Here is a 19,421-nt window from a genome sequence, read left to right as displayed (position 1 = left end):
AGGAAAGCATGAGGCTGGAGATTATGGCTTTAAGAGTAGCCTCACTCATTGTGGGAGTAAACAGGCCCTCCTAACCTTGACCTGTCTCGCCCATGGCAGTTCCAGCTATGTCACAGACTTACGGCTCCCCCACTTTAGCTGCTAAAACAACAGGGAGAGGCTTATGCCGCAGTGGTAAAGTGCAACAGAGATGGGCAGTTCTCTTCCACTTCACATTCCTTTTTGGGGGGCCTTACCATCCTGTTAGTTGTCAAAATATTGAAAATCTTATTTTGTTTATATATATATATATATATATATATATATATATATATATATATATACACACACACACATACAGCAAAGAAAGCAATATTTATCAAGTGGGATCAAATTAATCCATTTGAATTAATTTTATTTAGTGGGATATCCTTCTACAAAGGATATGTAGAATCAGGCAAATAAACAAGATTGAAATGGATCTAGTCTAAATTAGTTGAACTTGGCTCCCGTTGAAATCAGTTATACTTAAGTTATTATTTCAGTTGGAACTAAGTTCAAGTAACATACAGTGCAATCCTATGGCTCCTTACTCAGAAACAAGTCTTGCTGAGTTCAAAGGATCTCTTACTCAGTGGTAAGTGTGGATAAGAGTCTGAGTCTGGAGCCAATCCATTGTCTTTTATATGCCCTTCTCCTTTTATAGTTACGTGCAATGTGAAGGCAGCTATATGTTTATAAAATGAATATATGTGTGGGGAAAATAATGATCCTATTTACTTACCACAAAATAAATGTCCACAGTTGGTTTCTACGGGGCAAGTAGTAGCCTGGAGGCAGATTGGGCAGCTTACCTCACTGCGGTAGCATCGCTGCCACTGTCTAAGAGATTCCTATGGAAAAAGAGAGAGAGAGATTTTATTTTTTTTAAGGGACTACTTTACTCAGTGTGGATATGTTTTTAGAGAGATAAGAGATAGAGATGAAACTCCAGGTGATTCATAAATCGTCTTTAAAAAAAACAAAACCTCTGGAGAACTAAAATTGCCCTGCACAAACAATCACTATCTTGTTCTTTATTTGCAACTTTTGTGCAACTCAGCAACTCAGGCCAGGAATGGGGAACCAGTGGGTCTTCCAGCTGCCAGCTCCCATCAGCCCCAGCTAGCATGGCTAATGGTCCGGGATGAATGTATTCTAGCAACAAATGGAGGGCCACAGGTTCCCCATCCCAGTAGGTTTCCTCTGTAAACCTCTTACCTAAAATAAGATGTCCACATGTTAACAAAAAAAAAGTCTCCAATGTGCATAAAATTCGCAGGTGCCAATTTTTATGTGAGGATGCAAACCTAGAACTGCTTTAATTTAAATAGAAATACAATACGTCTCATTTTAAGGGGGGAAGACTGTGACCTATGTGCCTGCTGAGTTTTCTGTCCAGGTGTTAAAAACAGTTGGTGACTTCCTGGCCCTACTCTCCCTCCATATGGCTCTTTCTTTTTGAAGCAGGCTTGGACTAGACCAGGCTTCCTCAACCTCGGCCCCCCAAATGTTTTTGATCCCTAGCTAGCAGGACCAGTGGTGATGGGAATTGTAGTCTCAAAACATCTGGAGGGCCAAGGTTGAGGATGTCTGTACTAGACAGCCCTTCAGACAGAGGAATCCTGCATGTCTAGATAGCTCAGTTGGTTAAAGTGTGGTGCTGATAATGCCAAGGTTGCAGGTTTGATCCCCGTATGGGACAGCTGCATATCCCTGCATTGCAGGGGGTTGGGCTAGATGATCCTCAGGGTCCCTTCCAACTCCATGATTCCTCTCTAAAGTAGGACACATGGCTACCCTATATCAGAATACCAAAAAACAAAAAAGCTTTTGTTGTGTGGCAAGTCCATATGCTGTCAAGACAGGAAAACCTGATTAATGAAGTCATTCTGTTTCTATAAATTCTGCATATCATGTGTCAAGCCTCTGTTTTGAAAAGTAATCCCGCTTTTTGTTTTCTGAGTTTCATATCTTACAAAAGTAGGAAATGGAGTATGTTTCTAATTAGGTGGTGAGGAACCTGGACCAAGAATATCCAGCTGTTGCAGAGAGTAAGGGAAGTCTGAAAAGCTTTACTGACACCCGTGACCCTGGCACATATCAAACTTCTTTTGTGTTTTTCATACTGTATTTTAAAGAGTTGCAGATCTGTAAACTTACTAAGTGGTTTCTCGTGGACAAATGGGGGAAACTCTTTTCCAGCAGACTCATCTCTTGACTTAAATGAAGAAATCTGTAAAAAGATTTTTTTAAAAAAAAAATGTTTATAAAACTTTAGATAGGGTAATATTCCGTAGAGAGAAACTGAGCAAAGATACATAGAACAAGTAAACATATCTAATTTCTATGGCAGCCTGCCAATCCATGCTGCCCCAAAAGAAGATTTTCCTCAGTTTTAATAGTGTGATGCTTTCTCCTCTTCCTTCTTCACCCCCAAATTATTTGTCCTTTAGATTTAAACTTCAGGTTTAAACTTCAGGTAATACCTTTATCTGTTCCCATATGCCTTCAGCCTAGGTGTTTTAGTCAGATGCTAATTAAGTCACCCTCAGTAAATATGTAATGCAGACAAGCCCACAAGAGTCATAAAAGGTATCACATTGTGCCTTAAATGATCATTAACACTGTTATATTGTTGCCTTAAATCATATTAAACTGGTGCTGATAAATCCAGTGATTTCGTAAAACCAGAGGCTCCAGTAAACATACAGAGCTTTCCTATTGGGGAGCATTTCGCCATTCATTCCAATGGCAAGGGGCAGGCATCCCACATGCACAGTCTTCCAGCGCACATGGGGCTGTCCCATCCACTGAAGTGAATGGGGAAGCTCACAGTTGCCTGGAGCTCTATGAGTGCATATTATTGTCAAGTTCTTGTTTAGGTACCGACAATGCAAAATAAACATTTAAGTGGGCAGTTTTGAAAGTAATAACAATCCCCCGTTTTCTCCGGAATCCGTAAAACATGTATTTCAGCATAGTCTCCGCTAAATTGCAGCCATTAAGTTTTGCTTAAGCTAGGCACAAGCTGTGTGGGTGTCTAAAAATTAGAAAACACCTCAAGGGTTTTTCTCTCTTTTTTGTTTTTTAGCATTTATCCCCTTGCCATGGTTAACCAGAATTTTTTGTCTCGATCAAAGTGAAGGTCATCAACTAAAACATCTCTTCAATTTGGAATGAAGCAACGTCCAGACTGAATCCCAGCAGAGCCTGCAGCCCTGAACATATTTCAAAATTGCAAGAGTCTGTGGATATTCGGAGCCCCCAGTCAGCACACACAGAACAGGTCAAAAGAAGCTGCTTCCTTATCTTTGACCTGAGACCCCATTTGTAGTTTAAGTGACTGTTGGTTTTTTTAAAAAAGCAACAGAGCTGCCCACTGTTTATCTTGAACTAAGTCCAGCACCTCAAAAAGGTTATAAAAAGAAATGAGCATCGCACAAGAGATAGAGTTTCATTTACGCATGTGTATGCTTTTTGAATTCTTATATTTAAACCTCCCTGCAGCTGCATGCTGAGCTCTAATATTAAAACCCAACGCTAATATCGCCCCACTGCCAGTTAGCTGCTTTTATCTGGATATTGCAATAACACATGTGTTTAATTAATTCAGCTTGTTCATTTAATTTCTAGCTAATTTCTGTTAATAATAAAACAGAAAAGAGTTTTAGGGAGGAAAGTGGATTATGTTTTGCCTAAATGGTGAATTTGCCATTTGATCAAACTGGCAGGCAAATGTTTGTTTAAAACAAGATTCCACAGCCTTTTGAGCATAAAAACTTACTAATATATATACATATACACAAAATACAGTATCACAAAATATTCCTACAGTTAAAAACCACTAAAGAAGGGTCAGTGTCAGTACACCCTTTAACAATTAAAATACCGCTACATGTTGGGGAAAGGAATCTCATGTTAACCTTGCAGTGAATGAACTGTCACTTGGCAGTTTGTTCTGCGAGGTGAGTTCCTCTGTAGCCAGTGCTGCCTGCCTCTCTTCAAAAGGTAAGGGCCCTCAGAACAAGACCTCAAGGTTTTAAGAAGTCAACCCTCACATTTGGACTTGAGGCATATTGGAAATTCCACCTCTGATGATTTTTTTCTTGGCAGTGAGAAAACTTTGGCTTTTTCATCGAGAGACTGAGCCCCCCAAGGTCTCCTCCATGTCACTTGGACAGTTCCTTTTGGAAAATAGGTCAGAGATAAATTACTATTCTTTAGTAGAAGAAGGTGGCTCCTCCATGGTGGCACAGTTGCTGCCAGCCTTCCCCATTGGTTGTTGCCCACAGCCTCCCCCATTGGCTGCAACCCTCTGTGTGCCCTGGAAAGGTACTTAGGGTTGAGGGACACCCCACTCGCCAGGACAGTATGGGCTATGATGCAAAAGGCTACAATAGATAGGGGCAAATCTGCAAAAATCACGTGCTCTACCTTCTCTGAATGGAAGTGCCACCTGCTAGCACAAAACCACCGCTGGATACCACCTATAGCTGCCAACTTTCAGATTTGAAAATAAGGGATCGCAGCCTCGAAAATAAGGGATCAGCAGCCTCACTTGTCCCGGGGACAGTCTACGGGATATCTAACAATCTGGGATAGCAGCAGGAAACAGCGCTGGAATAAGGGAATTTCCCGCAAAAAAAGGGGAAGGTTGACAGCTATGATGCCACCCTTTGTATAGTAGTTTAGTTTTAGCAAAATGATTACATCATTATGCTGCTTTGTACAATGCTTTCTTGCTTTAGTTTGACAAATGAAGAGAATTCTGTTGATTTTATTGTTTTGTTTTAATGCATCAGTTCATGCACTAGTGATTAATGACTATAATAATATAAGGGTAACATGGAAACAGTGAAAAAGCATTCTGGTGAGTCAAAAGAGGTGGAAATATTATTATTATTTCCAGTTTAAATCTACTGCCGTGTTTTTAATGTGACTTACTTATGATCCTACAAAAATCACATTCCAGCCCACCCATCAGAGTATCTTACCTGATCTCAGAAGATTTGTACAGTGAACCATGCACCATCCTCACTTCATCCAAAGCCTCTTTAAAAGCCTGTGGCTTCCTCTCTGCGCTTGGCTGACAGCAGTGTGTTGTGAAGCAGAGTCTCAGCCCACACTCCATTAAAGCAGGCCATTCATTCCAGTTAATTATTAATTGGCTTCACTAATGTCAAGGTTTTGCCAGGGTTTCTAAATACTAGTGGAGGGAACCATCTCTTTCCAGATTTGCTAAGAGAGGGATTTTACAGAAAGAAGAGCCTTTTCCTTAATGCTGTGAGTGTCTCTAGCAAAATGACAAGATCTCAAGAAATAACTATTTTCAGCTATGAGGCTTCTTAAGGACACATTCCACATATTTGATGGTGAAGTGATTGAAGCACGCTATTACCGGTACAGATAAGAAATTAGTAAAAGTAAAGCAGTAAAATGAGTCAGCCAAGAAAGCTGAAATGCACTTTAATAAAGCTATAAAGGCTAGTTAGGAGTGAGGAGGGAAATAGTACTCATACAAAAGTTTTATCAGGCAGTACTGTATTAATATGCAAGGCTAAGTGGGGATAGGAAGATGTGGATTATAAAATACTAGATATGATCAGCATGAATTCCTTTGATCTTTGCTTGCTAATAGTTAGACAAAAAAAAATCATGATTTAACACAGCAGGAAATTTTAACCCTAAGCAATCCAGCTAATAGTAGTATCACTGAGCTCAGTTCTTATAATATACAGCCTAAAGTTGGCCCATGCACTAATCCTGGCACCAAATGCTCCAGATTATGTGAGCTTAGATATATGTGCAGTAGACCAGGGAAACAATGGCTGCTAGCTGACATGGAAAAGTGCAAAAGAATAGAAGGTGGGGTTTTTCCATAGACCATACTTTCCTCCCCCAATTTTCTCATGAATTGGACACTATATGAACTTCTGTAACTGACTTTTGTCATCAGTTATACAGAGTTATGTTCCAATATGCTTCAAAATGATTAGATCTAATATTCTGTGTTAAATATAATGTAAGAAAAAGTTGGGTGGAAAGGGTAAGCAACAATAAGTTGAGCAAGGCATAAAAGTGAGTACATGACCAAGGTCTCATCCACATTTCCTCTTGCCCTGCTGCTTGTCCCTGGAGAAAACTGCTCTTTAGCACTCAATTAGAGCAAATGGCAGTTTGGGTTTTCTCTGCATTGACATTTGCTCTGATTTGACACAAAATGGTGGGTTTTCCCTGGGAAAGAACAGAGCAAGGGGGAAACCCGCTCGGACCTGAGTGTTCTAGTCAAGGGACAAACAGAAGTGTAGACGAGCCCAAAGATATATTATTCTAGATTGTGTTGTCGTTCTGTTTCCTACTGCAAACAAGTGTAATAATTGAGCATGGTCCTGCTGTTTTAGTAAAGGGTAAAATTGAAGAATTTCCATAATAAAGCTTTAAAGGAATTCTGGGTTTGTATTGAGAAGATGCTTCCCCCGAGGCACATGATCTTGTTCCATTGTGAGAAGTGTAAATGGAGAACGTTGACTATTTGCATGCATGGGTAGGCCTAATAGTTTGTAAGAGTGTTTGCAAGAGTGTGAAAGCTTGGCTTTTAGAACAACTATTAACCTATTTCTTATGCAGGAGCAAACCATGACACCAGCTGTCAATGAAAGGGCAAGAATGAAACATACCAAACCAGTTAACTTTGACTTGGGAGAGAGGAAACTATTCCTGACTCCAAATTTAGCAAACAAACTCCATTCAAGAACTTACGCATGCCTTTCCTGGACATCAGTGCTATGAGTAGACTTCTTGAAGTTGCCTTCAAAAAATAGAGGCAGTGTGGCACAGAAATATGAAATGCTAATGTAATTCCAACACTGTGCTGATGGGATTGCTTTACGTGCCATATTCTGGAATATTTGAGTGGCAGACTACCAAGTTTCACTTGGAGCAGGTCTACTGGTAGGAATTCAACATACCGCTAAGCAGATCCCTCCATAAATACAAGCATTCCTACTTGTCTGATGAAACAATCAGCTCTTTACTCACCCTGCATGCTCTTCTGGGGGTTCTGCAAACTCCCATGAGCCTGTTTTGTGTGTGTGTGTGTGCACGCGCGCAGGGGACAGAGAGTGAGGGAAAGCTCCATTGGGCTAGCAGAAGCCTTTGTGCAGGTTCCCACTGGTGGGGCTCATTCAATGAATCTCCTCCCCCCAAAATTAATAAACATGATTCAGTTAGGTCCCTTAATTTATTAGGTCTGCTCTTAGTTGAATACCACCCATTAGATTCAACTCTCACTAGGAAACAAAATATGATAGAGAGGCAACAGAGCAGGGTTGGTGCAAAGCTGACATTCCACCACTTTACACCAAACTAGCCAAGCAGAGGGATGCGGGTGGTGCTATGGGTTAAACCACAGAGCCTAGGACCTGCCGATCAGAAGGTCAGAGGTTCGAATCCCCGCGACGGGGTGAGCTCCCGTTGCCCGGTCCCTGCTCTTGCCAACCTAGCAGTTCGAAAGTACGTCAAAGTGCAAGTAGATAAATAGGTACCACTCCAGCGGGAAGGTAAACGGTGTTTCCGTGTGCTGCTTTGGTACACCAGAAGTGGCTTATTACACCAGCTCCCTTGGCCAGTAAAGCGAGATGAGCGCCGCAACCCCAGAGTCAGTCACGACTGGACCTAATGGTCAGGGGTCCCCTTTACCCCTTTATCCAAGCAGAAGAGCCCCTGGCATTTCCTTTTGAGACCCCTGTACAGTTTCTTTAATGGTGTATCATCACAGTGATAAAGCAGATCTGACGATTGGGTGACTACAAAGCTTCAGTGCAAAGGAGGGATTCGAAATACCGAGAGTTGCGTGGGAATTTGGAGAAGTCAGCGGAAGTAAGCTACAGATGGTGTTTAATCGGCCAAACTCAGTTTTGCTCTGACCTTGGTCTGGTCCTTTTAAAAAAGCTTCCAAGTACCAAAATAGAAATGCATATATAAATAGAAAGTGTAAACACTCAAAAACTGCCTTAAAATAGAAAATCATAGATAGCGGGTGCACGAGAAAAAGAGCATGATTAAATTGTGTGTACACATGCCAAGGCACAGTTCCAGCAGAAACAGAGCACTTTGCATTTGACCAGACTGTTGCATTTTACACACACACACAAACCCCTAACCTATGTAGATGATTTTCTTTAGAAGTTAATCATTTGCGCTACTGCTAGATCTTGACAGGTCAAAATGTGCTAACTTGAAAACCAGCTGACACCATTGGTACAATAATTATTTGCTTGGGAGCAATCAAACTCAAAGCACCATGTATATACTGTACAAAGCTCTGAGGACAAAAGAAGCTACCCAAAAGGCAATGTATGCACCATGGGATGTATACCTACAGTTTCTCCGCTCAGTTGGAGTGTTGCATCTGGGGGGGAATGAATTTAGATTAGGAAAGCATGCCATTTCCTTTGGTGGGTAAACAGAGCCTTAACCAGAATTTTATATGCTTTTATTGTACAATTTGACATATTGTTGTAAATGGATCTTGATATTTTTTTATGAATAGTGATACCTCAGTTTTAGAACGCCTCCGTAGTCAAACATTGTGTAACTCGAACACTGAAAACCCGGAAGTAAGTTCCTCATTTTTGAACGCGCATTGGAAGTCGAACAGGAAACACGGCTTTTGTTTTGAGGCTTCCGCTTTTAGTTTTCCAACGTTTCGGAACTCATAACGGATTTCTGGAACTGATTATGTTTGAAAACCAAGGTACCACTATATTTTTATAAGTAAATAATCCGAAAAGCTTTTGAAGATTTTTAAAGTAAATATACAACATTATATGCATAAATGAACTATGCATGTCTGCATTTTTTAAGTGCTACACACAGTAATACACACACACACACACACACACACACACACACACACACACAGTGGTACCTCGGGTTACAAACACTTTGGGTTACAGACTCCACTAACCCGCAAGTCATATCTCGGGTTAAGAACTTTACCTCAGGATGAGAACAGAAATCATGTGCCTGCGGCAGCGGGAGGCCCCATTAGCTAAAGTGGTACATCAGGTTAAGAACGTACCTCCAGAATGAATTAAGTTTGTAACACTCTCTCTCTCTGTATGTATGTCTGAGAGTCCCCCAACCTTCTGGATCAGTTTTGCAGGGTTGGGGCCACAGTGGAGAGGGAATTGGTTTGTTCCACAGTCCACAGTTTCCATTCTGCTAGTGGGTATCATTCAATATCATCCATTAAGTGCTTAAATATATGTTGCAAGAAACAATACTAGATACATTCAAAATGTCTTGTAGGGTGCAATGAATATGCATGCAATTATACATTTAAAAGCAATGATTAAAATAAAAACATTTCTGTGTCTTCGTTTGTACTTTTAAAATGTGGAGATGTAACCAAACATAGGAGCAAAATAAACACAGCAACATTTTCTGGCAGGTTCCCATTTCATATTTGAACAGAAATAGTAAATAAGGAATTATTCAGTTGTTATTTTAAAGGAGCTTAAAGAGGCCATTTTGCTCTAGGTGGTTTGGGAGGACTGCTTTCTTGACCTGGGAGCATAAAATCAAGACTGAGAATTTCTTTTAAAAAGAAAAATCCATACTGAGCGTTCTAAAGATTACTGGAGAGGAGAGTGAAGTGTGGAATATCCTGTTCTTCAGAGCAGGACTTATATACTCCGTGATAGGCTTCCACACTTACATTTTAGGACCATTTTCTTTTTGGAAACTGGCTCACATCTGGGCTCTGTGAGACAGCATCTCTCATATTGCTTGCAAACATTTAAAAAAGATGCAGCTTTTTAGTCTTTTATTCTTTCTTGTTCCTAAACTAGAAAGTTTTATATATAGCTTTAGTATATTTACATTGTATATTTATATCATTGATTCAGCTGCCATCAGTAAGTAATGAAAACTTTCCAGGTAAGACAAGCCAATCAGATCTAGATTCAGGATTAGCAAGGTAGGCTGGTTTACTAAAACTGTTAATGAAACCTCGTTTGTTCCAGATTAATTATTCTTAAATGATTTCCATCCTGCCGGGATTTGCGTTCACAACCATTGATGCAGCTTAAAAGGACTACTTAAACATGGCTGAATGAGTAGAAAACAACCATCTTTTACAAAAGCACAGCTGACAGTTTTTAATGGGTACTTAACCTACTCTGAGGAATCCTAAAAGCACACACTGGAAAAGCCTGCAGATTATTTGCTTCTTCTATATTCATTGCGCAGGCAAATCTGTCAGTGGTGCTGGCTAGAATGTCCCCAACAGCAGGTCAGTAGGCTTCCTTAAAGACGCAGGGATGTGACTAACAAAACACTCCATTTCTGCCAGAAAGTAAATTTAAAAATCTGTAGAAGATGAGAGAGGAAAGCATTCATATAAGTGGCAGCCAGGCATCTTGTGATTAAACTCCAGAGGCTGCCAAAAGTACAAACTTGTCCTTCCCTTGATTGGAACATTAATGTAGGTCAAGGTATTTCTAATCTAGATTGGCACACAAACTTAAATCTGCTGGTTGGCTATCACATGCATTGCATCACATGTGAAGAGCTTCTACTAATGTCCATGGCCAAGAAAACCTGCTGTCTTTTATATAAGTGGTTCCAGTTCTTTTCTCTCCCACTGACTCTCACTGAGTCTTTGATGAACCAAATCCAGAGAGCATTACAGTGTCTTGGCTGCACTGCCCCCATGTGTAACAGAAGTAAGGGGGATAAAGCTCAGCCTTGCAGTCTGCCAAGTCACGAGGAACCATGGTGAGTCAGCAGTTTTATTCAGCCAAGCCTGCATGTGGAACTCACATGTATTTTATTGACATCACAAGGCAGCTATTATCTCTTCCAGCCAATTCACCACATTTGTTCAGATATTTATATCTAACTAGAAATACCTAAAATAATGACACTGTCACCTTTTAGGATTCTAGAGAAGGCTTTATAAATCATTATCCTCAAAAATCTTCAACAAATCATGGACAGATCGGTACTCAACCCTGGGAATCAACCATTAATTTGTTGAGTTTTACCAAAAATAATAGTGGGTTAAAGCTTCTGTAGACCTAGGTTTAAAATTCAAGTTCTGAATCTATTAAACTGCCGGTTCTGAAGAACTGATATAACCACTTTTCAGCTTTCAAATTTCAGAACCACCCTAAATAGGAGGAAGGGCAAGGTGGAAGTAGAATAAATAAATGAGGGATATGTCACCCTTTGCACCCTTTTCTAGATGGGAAGCATTTGTAGATGGTCATATATTATAATCTACATGTCTGGTAAATTTCCATATGAGTGTATCTTACTAGTAGGAAGTTTGGCACAATATGATACGTGAAGTATTGGGCTTCTCTGCGTCTCACTTAGCCAAGCTGCACAACCAGCAGCCACATGTCATGTAACGCTTACCGGACAGTGGCAATTCAGACAGCAAGTGGGAGAGCAAATGTACAGACAAAAGTTGTGTGTCTAGTGAGAAGGTTCTGGCCTTGCTCCCTGGCATGTTATAGGCAGGCATTGTCATATATTCAGTCCCCTCACCTGAAGATCTATCCCATTCATTTTAAATCTAAGCTAGCATAAATACGCCTCAGCTCTTTCTCAAAATTTCACAAGTTTGTGTCCATTGGAAGTATTGCTTGAATTTAGTGTCAGTGCAAGAAATGCTGTTGTACCCAACCAGAATTAGGTGCAAACTCTGCACACAGAAAGCCATAGGTAATGTAACGGGTGGATGCACAGAAGATGTTCTTGTTTATTGTCTGCCAGGGAATGTTGATTCTCTTGGTTCCAGACATGTTGATCCCAGACATGCTCTAAGAGGAGGGTCTCTTCTGGTTTAAGGTGTGGGGTGGTCTTCAGAATTTTGTACTTAGATCGGAGATACATGGTTTAAATCTCTGCTCAGCCAAGAAGCTCACTGAGTAACCATGGACCAATCCCCACCCCCATGCTCTCTCACACGACAGCTTTGCAGAAAAAAATGCAATAATTGCATACAATGCACAATTGATGAAGCACTGTCTTGACACTAGATTCAGAGAACTGTTGTACAAACTTGTGAATACCTGTGGTTTTGTGCATTCACAAGTCAAGCTGTAAGCGATATGCGAATTAAACTATGCATTTGTGCAGTATTAAAACATTGCTACTAAAATCTCCATATCTGGCACCAGCTGAGAGACCTCCTCAAGGCGTTTACCTAATTCAAGACAAACGCTAATGTTATAACCAGTCGGAGATAACTTTTCTCTTTGAAAAGCAATTATCAGAATAATTAAGAAATAAGGCTAACACAAAACTACTGCAATGGAGCAGAAGTTAAATAGTTAAATCTCTGGAATGGAAACCAGCACCACCCGCCCTGTTATTTGGTTCATTTATAACATTTACAGGCTACCCTTCCTCCACAAAGCCCAGGGAAATAAACATGGTCCACCTCCCCTTTGTTACCCTCACAACAACCCTGCAAAGAAAGACTGTGAAATAGTAACTGACCCAAGTTCACCCAGTGATTTGAACCCTGGTTTCCCCAGTCTTTGTCTGCAGACTGCTGCACTTGTCTCTTTCATTTTAAGTTTTCCAGGGAAGGAAACCTAAAAAAGAAATCTGACGTTAGTAGTGAAATAGAAGAGAAATATGATTTTTGTCTTCCATGTTGTTTTGATAGTAAACAAGCTGTAATTATACAGCTACCTGTGGTGACTAGGCTGTTTTGCCAGATATTACCATGTGGAGAGGTGAGGCGAGTTCAGCGGCAGCAGTTCAGCTCATCTGCTCAGTGAGCTCTCCTGTCACAGAATATTCTCACTTGCTTGAAGCGGAAGAAAGAGGGAACAGATTGTGCCACCCCTTGGGGCCCAACAAACTGACACTCTTTTGGAACAGAATTGATGGCAGCCTGTAAGGAAGGTATATAATCTATCCTGTTTACAATCTGAAGAGCAAAAGAAAGAAAAAAGAAAAGGGAGGGTTAGGGATGATTTGGGGGGAATAAAAGCGTGCTTACAGGCTTGCTAAAAACAAATTACAGGAAGAGCTTGACATTTCTAAATGGAGGGAAGGGAATGCTGTACGTTCTGTTCTCTAGAATGCATACCTTTTGCAAGTCCTGTCTACTGTTGGCATGCAAAATACATTTTTTGTTTTTGTTTTCTTGGTACTGTACTTGAACGCCCATATTCCAGATGACCACTCTAAGGTCATCAGAAACAAGGTGTTCAGTGTTGCAGCACCTGCCTGATGAGAGTCCCTCTCTACTGATACTAGAGAAGCACCAACAGTATTGATTAAAGCCATTCACTTAATCCTAAATGTTTTATATTGATTTTTTTTATGTCTTATTCTTTTGTTATATGCCTCTCTGATTTTCTTTAATGCTAAGCATTATATGCATTTAATAATTTTCAAGTGAAGATCATTATCAAATTTGGATTTGAAATAGTTTTTCTGTGTGGGAATTGTTTTTATCAAGGTTTTTTTCTATTACTGTGAAATCGTTTTCTTTTTAAAAATATTTTTTATTAATTTTTTAACATATCATTTCCAACAGTCATTTAACACAATTTCTTATCTTCTACAATATTTTGGACTTCCGTCGTCTACCTCTGAAGATTTTCCATTCTTAATCACTTAATCTGCATTTCTTAATTTTTCTATTACTTTTAATTATCTTTAACTAATAAGTCTCTTCATAATCTTCCTTCAATATTTCGCATAATCCTCCTTACAAAACACTGTGAAATCATTTCCAATATATTTTGTGGTAAGCAATTCATAAATGGAATCAAATAAATGAAGTGGGATAAAACTGTAAGACTGCAGTTCTCCTTTTGCTTTCTACATAATCAACAAGTCAGAGATCCTGCCCGCTGCCCAAAAACCTTGATCCTAATAGAGATCTTTTTATATGCCTGTTGTCTTTGTCCATGGAGTTTTCTTGGCAGGGATACTGGAGTGGCTTGCCGGTTCCTGCTCCAGGTGGATCACATTTGGTTAAAACTCTCCACTATGACCTGTCCATCTAGGGTGCCCTACTTGGCATAGTTCATAGCTTCTCTGAGTTATTCAAGCCCCTTTGCCACGGCAAGGCAGTGATCCATGAAGGGATCTTCATGGATCTTCTTGAGAAGAGAAGACTCCCTGGAAAAGACCCTGATGTTGGGAAAGATGGAGGGCACAAGGAGAAGGGGACGAAAGAGGATGAGATGGTTGGATAGTGTTCTCGAAGCTACCAGCATGAGTTTGATCAAAGTGCGGGAGGCAGTGGAAGACAGGAGTGCCTGGCATGCTCTGGTCCATGGGGTAATGAAGAGTCGGACACGACTAAACAACAACAACAGAGATCTTGGTCAGGAAAGCTTAGCCCATTTGAAGTTATTTCAGTCAATAAGATCTTTATTGCTGTGTTTCAATTCACTTTTTCACATTGCTGAACATACCAGCGAGCGGATGGGGATGTCTTCACCTGATGCACATTACCTGATTTGTTTCTCTGTGCCTATTCAAGGAAGACAGTCACCTGCACATGTGCAATTCAGCTTTGCAACTCAGCTTAACGACGCCTTATGTTTTCATATTGGACAGAAGCTGGGTTGCGGGGGGGGGGGCAGATGCATCAAACAGCAGAATTTCTCAAGAAACTACAGAATGCATATGGATACGGGATTTATGTGGCTAATGTCATGGGTACTTAGCTTCTTTTTTCCATATTTTATTTTCAATTTTCAATAATTTTACAATTTAACATCCAACTTGCTTACTTATTCATCCCTTCTAGACTTCCCCCTACCCCACCCCTGGTTTCCAATTTCTCCCCTTTATTACCTTACACATCTTTAGTTTTCCGTTCAGTTACAAGTCCATTGATAACCCTAATTCACATTACTTCATAGATGCTATGTCAATTCTGCTAATGGTTTTTAAGTCTTTACAGTGGACCTTAAGATAGTCTATAAATTTAGTCTAGTCTTGTATAAACTTTTTTTTCATCTTGGTCCCGGATTTTCACGGTCATCTTGTGTACTCGGCTTCAAACACCAGCGGTGGGATAACACTGGGGCCAGGGTAAATGGTAATGTGTACAGCAGGCATAAGCAACCTTTTTCAGCCGTGGGCCGGTCCACCGTCCCTCAGACCATGTGGTGGGCTGGACTATATTTTTTGGGGAAAAATATGAATGAATTCCTATGCCCCACAAATAACCCAGAGATGCATTTTAAATAAAAGGACACATTATATTCATGTAAAAACACGCTGATTCCCGGACCGTCCGTGGGCCGGATTGAGAAGGTGATTGGGCCGCATCTGGCCCCTGGGCCTTAGGTTGCCTACCCCTGGTGTACAGCTTAGAGTAACAAATATCTTCACCCCACTAGGGAAGAAAATGGTTCTCCAGCTTGATCTGCGTTCCTGGCCACAGATGCATTCCTGCGCTCCTCGTTGTGCTCAGTTGAAACAGGCTCATACTTTCCCTGACCCATTAAGAGTGGCTGCAGAGGAAGCACAAATGTCTCCACTACCGCTTGTTGGCCAACGTGCTACAAGAGATGCAAGTATATGCTGCAGCTCTAGCCAACACGCAAATCCTGCACAGTGATGTGCCTTTGGGTTTCCTACAAGAAGAGTGCACTACCAGACTCAACCACAGGGTGGCTTTTGTTTTTCTCTACAGCTTTACTCGCTTCAGTGTAAGCCCCATGGCCAGTGGAACTGACTAATGAAGAAATGTAAGAATGTAAAAAAACAACAACTAGAACAGGCTCCACTAGTCCACCATCTTGTTCTCACAGTGGCCAACCAGGTCCCTATGGGAAGCCTGAAAGCAGGACCTGGGTGTACAAGCAGACTCACACAGAGTTGCATCAGCATTATTCATGACTAGGATCAACCATTTGCATCTCTCAGACCTTGTGGGGGGCCGGACTATATTTTGGAAAAAAACACCCCACCGACTCTCCCCTCCCTTCTCCACAGCACCGGACAAGCCCCGGGGACTGCTTACCTGTGCCTTGCAAGCAGCAGGGGCTGGCGGTGGTGGCGGCAGCACAATGAGCAGCACAAAAGGGCTGCCTACGGAGAGGGGCTGCTTAAAATGGCGCTCAACAAAGCCCAGCCCCCTTCCTCCTCTAGGCAGGGCAGGCAGAAGCCAGGAGGAGGGAGGGAGGAGGCACCGCCGCGGTGTGTGTGTGGGAATGGCGCAGCCCTAAAAATCAGAATCAAATCCACGCGGCGATTCCCAGACCGTCCGCGGGCCGGATCCAGAAGGCAATTGGTCCAGATCCGGCCTCGGGCCTTAGTTTGCTGACCCATGTATTAGCCAATAAAAATAGCCTGACCAGCCTATGTTAAAACTAAATGAAACCAAACCCAAGAGCAATTCTGAGAGCGACAAGAGTGTTGAATCACCTGGGGCAGAATCTGGGCCCATGGTACACATATTCCATGTATGGGGTATATGCAAAGGAAATCTCAGGGTAATAGTTCACATCATTTCCTAATGCCTCTCATATTCTAGTAGTTTCTTGGTGCTATTTCTTGTCCTTGTCCAGTTTTAAGATTTTGTATTTTGAATTATCCTATTGGCTTAAGCTGTACTTGATTTTTTTCAGTTAATTTTCTCACATCCCTAAGCCCCAGTGAAACATTGCCATTCACATCTTTCACTGTAATCACCATGACCACTTTGGTTGCCTAGTTCCAGCAACTGTATGACCTACTTTTTCGAGACTAGACTGTGTACGGCGGCTCATAATGAAATCAATTGAAGTTGTCAGTCGGTACACAACTGAAAATCATACCCAGGCTGTCCCAGATCAGCCACCCCAAATGAGTGTGATTGAAGAAGATCACTAGCTGAATAGGATAAGACAGCGAGGTCCCTGTGATGCTGTAGGGCAATTAACTGAGGTGAACTTTTCTTCAGCGGCTGGGAGAGCTGTGAATGTACTGTAGTCAAAAGTAAAGCTTTACAGGACAGCTGTTGAGAGCTGCTGAAATGCAACCTTTCCTGCTCAGAAACAAGATTCTGATCCATATAGGGGGGTGATGTTGTAAACAGATCTTGGGATGCCATTATCAAATATGTGTTTTGCCCTAAAGGTTAGATAGTTTGGAGTCTGAACAATCTGGGCTTAATCCCCCAATTCCACACGTAGCAAGCGGTAATTCTTCTCTATAATTTCTCCATTATTTTGTATGAGGATACTCTTAAATTTACCTGAATCAAGGAACCATGGGTATAGCCAGGAAGGTGCAGGGGGGCAGTTGCCCCCCCATCCAAGTAAATAAATAAAAATACTTAACTAACCTACCAATTGTGTTGAAGATAACTCAGTTCTGCCCCCCCCCCCAACATAAAGCCTGCCCCCCTAAGATAAATCCTGGCTATGCCCATGGAAGGAATCAGAAGTCTTAATATAGTTCAAGGAAAGGGGCACTAAGGAGCAATGAAATGAAAAAGATAACCATACCTTTGTTCTTCTGGCACTAAAACTAAAAATGCTCTCCATTTTTTATGCTTACAGGATACTGGATTTGTATATCATACTGCAAGAGGTACTTCGCTTTTTATGTACATTTAAAACCAAGGATGAGGTTGGGGGGGGGGAGACTCCTATATGATTAACAGGTGCATAAGCAAGCTTTTGAGTTCCTAAAAATTCAGATTAGATACTAAAATTTAAGAAGAATTTAAGATTTGTTTTGTTTTTACACTGTGCAAGGGTGACAAGCCAAACCGTCTTTGGCGGCAAAAAAAAATTTCATAGCATCATAAAATTGCAGAATTGTAGAGTTGGAAGGGACCCCACGGATCATCTAGTCCACCCCCTGTAATGCAAGAATCTCAGCTAAAGCATCCACGACAGCCTCCCTTTTTCATTTCTGTTTTGTTTAGCATCGAGCCAGATGGATGAGTTTGGAAGAACCCCCGTTTCTTTGCTTGGTCGTTAAGGCACTTATGAAGGCGGGAACTGTAATGCTCTAGTCCTCAGCTGCCCGCGAAGGCAACGGCGGGAGCGACTACTAAACAGTTCGGGGCAGGAACAGGAAACGTTTCCAAAGTTTTGGAAGGCGGGTGCCTGAGGCGGTACTAGCCTGCCGTGTGTATGCGGGTGTGTTTCGTAGAATCGGAGAGCTGGAAGGGACCCTGACGGTCATCTAGTCCAACCCCCTGCAATGCAGGAATGTGCAGCTGTTCCCTACGGGGATCGAACCTGCAGCCTTGGCGTTATTAGCACCTGACCAGCTGAGCTGGTTGGTGGGGAATCCCGGGGAGAAAATTTCCTCCAAACGACGGCGGTGAAAAAGGGAAACGGTGCAAGAGCATAGAAGGAGGAGAGAGAGACGTCCCACTAAGCTATGACAGCAGTGGGTGGAGCGCGGTGGATGCGCGCATGGATGCAATAATACGCCCCCCCACACACACACACCCTGCGCGCCATAACTGGGTCAGAGAGCCTCCACGGCGCACTTTCCACCCGCCTCCTGCAGGTGGCGCCATAGCAACGCCCGGCTGCGGCTGCTTACCAACCTTCCGCGGCCGCCACCTTGATTGGGCCAGAACGCCTCGCTTACGCGGTCCCAGGGGGAAAAAATAACCCACAACGCAGCGCCGGCTTGGTTCGCACCCCCCCCGCACCCCCCGCTCAGGATTGGCCAGCCGGCGCGTCAAACAGCCAAGAGGAGGGCCCTGGCCGAGGAGGCGGGGTACGAGGCCGAGGCAGATGGAGAGGCGGGTGTCAGGGTTCAGGTGACACAAGCGGCGGCCGCCGGGCACGTAACTTGCGCATTGTTCCGGGCGTAAGTGAGGTTGGTGCATTGTGCGTTCCGCAGAAGAGCGCGGCGGCGGCGGCGCTGCTGCTGCTGCTGAGGGGAGAAGAAAACCGCCGCCGTCGCCATGGAAGGGAAGCCTGGCGAGCAGCCGCTGTGCGACAGCCTCATTCTCTGGGCAAGTGAGGGGAGGCCGGGCTCGGAGAGGGGGAGGGGGAGGGCGGGTCGTCGGTTGGGGGTCGGTCGCCTCGCCTGTCACCATCCCACCCCGCCTCGCCCTCCGCCTGCCCCTTCCTCTCACCTGCCGCCCCGTCGTCTCAGGTGATGGCGGCGCTTCCCTGGGGCGAAGGGAGCGCGAGTCCAGGCGGGAGTTCCGGCTGCGAAGCCATTCGCGGCTGCTGCTGCTGCTGCTGCTGCTTCACACCACCCTGAAGAAGCAGCCAGGCTCGGAGCCTGACACCTCATCCGCTGCAACCTGTGGAGCCCTCCTCCTCTGCTCGCTTTCCTTATGCCCCATTCCTGTAATGCAGGCGCCCTTACGTAACAGCGCCCCGCTTCTTTTAGCAACCTTTTAGCACGTGCCATGTTGGTAAAAGCGTTGTACGCGGTAT

At 42.8% G+C, this 19,421-nt stretch overlaps 2 protein-coding genes across 5 annotated transcripts in view; one reads left to right on the top strand and one right to left on the bottom strand.

The window, feature by feature from the left end:
- The window catches only part of HOOK1 (hook microtubule tethering protein 1), a 55,748-nt gene that overhangs the window by 5,123 nt on the left and 31,204 nt on the right, over window positions 1-19,421 (top strand). The window contains exon 1 of one of the 2 annotated variants that reach the window (XM_053392258.1): window positions 18,797-18,988. The exons of the other annotated variant lie outside the window; for it this stretch is intronic. Within the exon in view, the coding sequence (XP_053248233.1) occupies window positions 18,938-18,988 (51 nt within the window). The 5' untranslated portion in view covers window positions 18,797-18,937. Of the gene's footprint in view, window positions 1-18,796; window positions 18,989-19,421 lie in introns of those variants that run through there. 2 annotated transcript variants of the gene reach the window in all.
- The window catches only part of LOC128415699 (E3 ubiquitin-protein ligase RNF170-like), a 25,267-nt gene extending 5,846 nt beyond the window's left edge, over window positions 1-19,421 (bottom strand). Inside the window, exons 1-3 of one of the 3 annotated variants that reach the window (XM_053392283.1) lie at window positions 19,112-19,421; window positions 2,182-2,254; window positions 764-872 (exon numbers count right to left, since the gene is read on the bottom strand). In XM_053392283.1, the coding sequence (XP_053248258.1) occupies window positions 764-872; window positions 2,182-2,254; window positions 19,112-19,395 (466 nt within the window). In that variant the 5' untranslated portion in view covers window positions 19,396-19,421. Of the gene's footprint in view, window positions 1-763; window positions 873-2,181; window positions 2,255-5,015; window positions 6,517-18,567; window positions 18,675-19,111 lie in introns of those variants that run through there. The other 2 variants (XM_053392285.1, XM_053392284.1) reach the window with 2 other exon arrangements.

Source organism: Podarcis raffonei, chromosome 6, assembly GCF_027172205.1.
Source record: "Podarcis raffonei isolate rPodRaf1 chromosome 6, rPodRaf1.pri, whole genome shotgun sequence".
In the NCBI taxonomy this organism is placed as follows: domain Eukaryota; kingdom Metazoa; phylum Chordata; class Lepidosauria; order Squamata; family Lacertidae; genus Podarcis; species Podarcis raffonei.
Note: the sequence above shows the minus strand (reverse complement) of the source record. Positions and strands in the feature narration are given on the sequence as shown.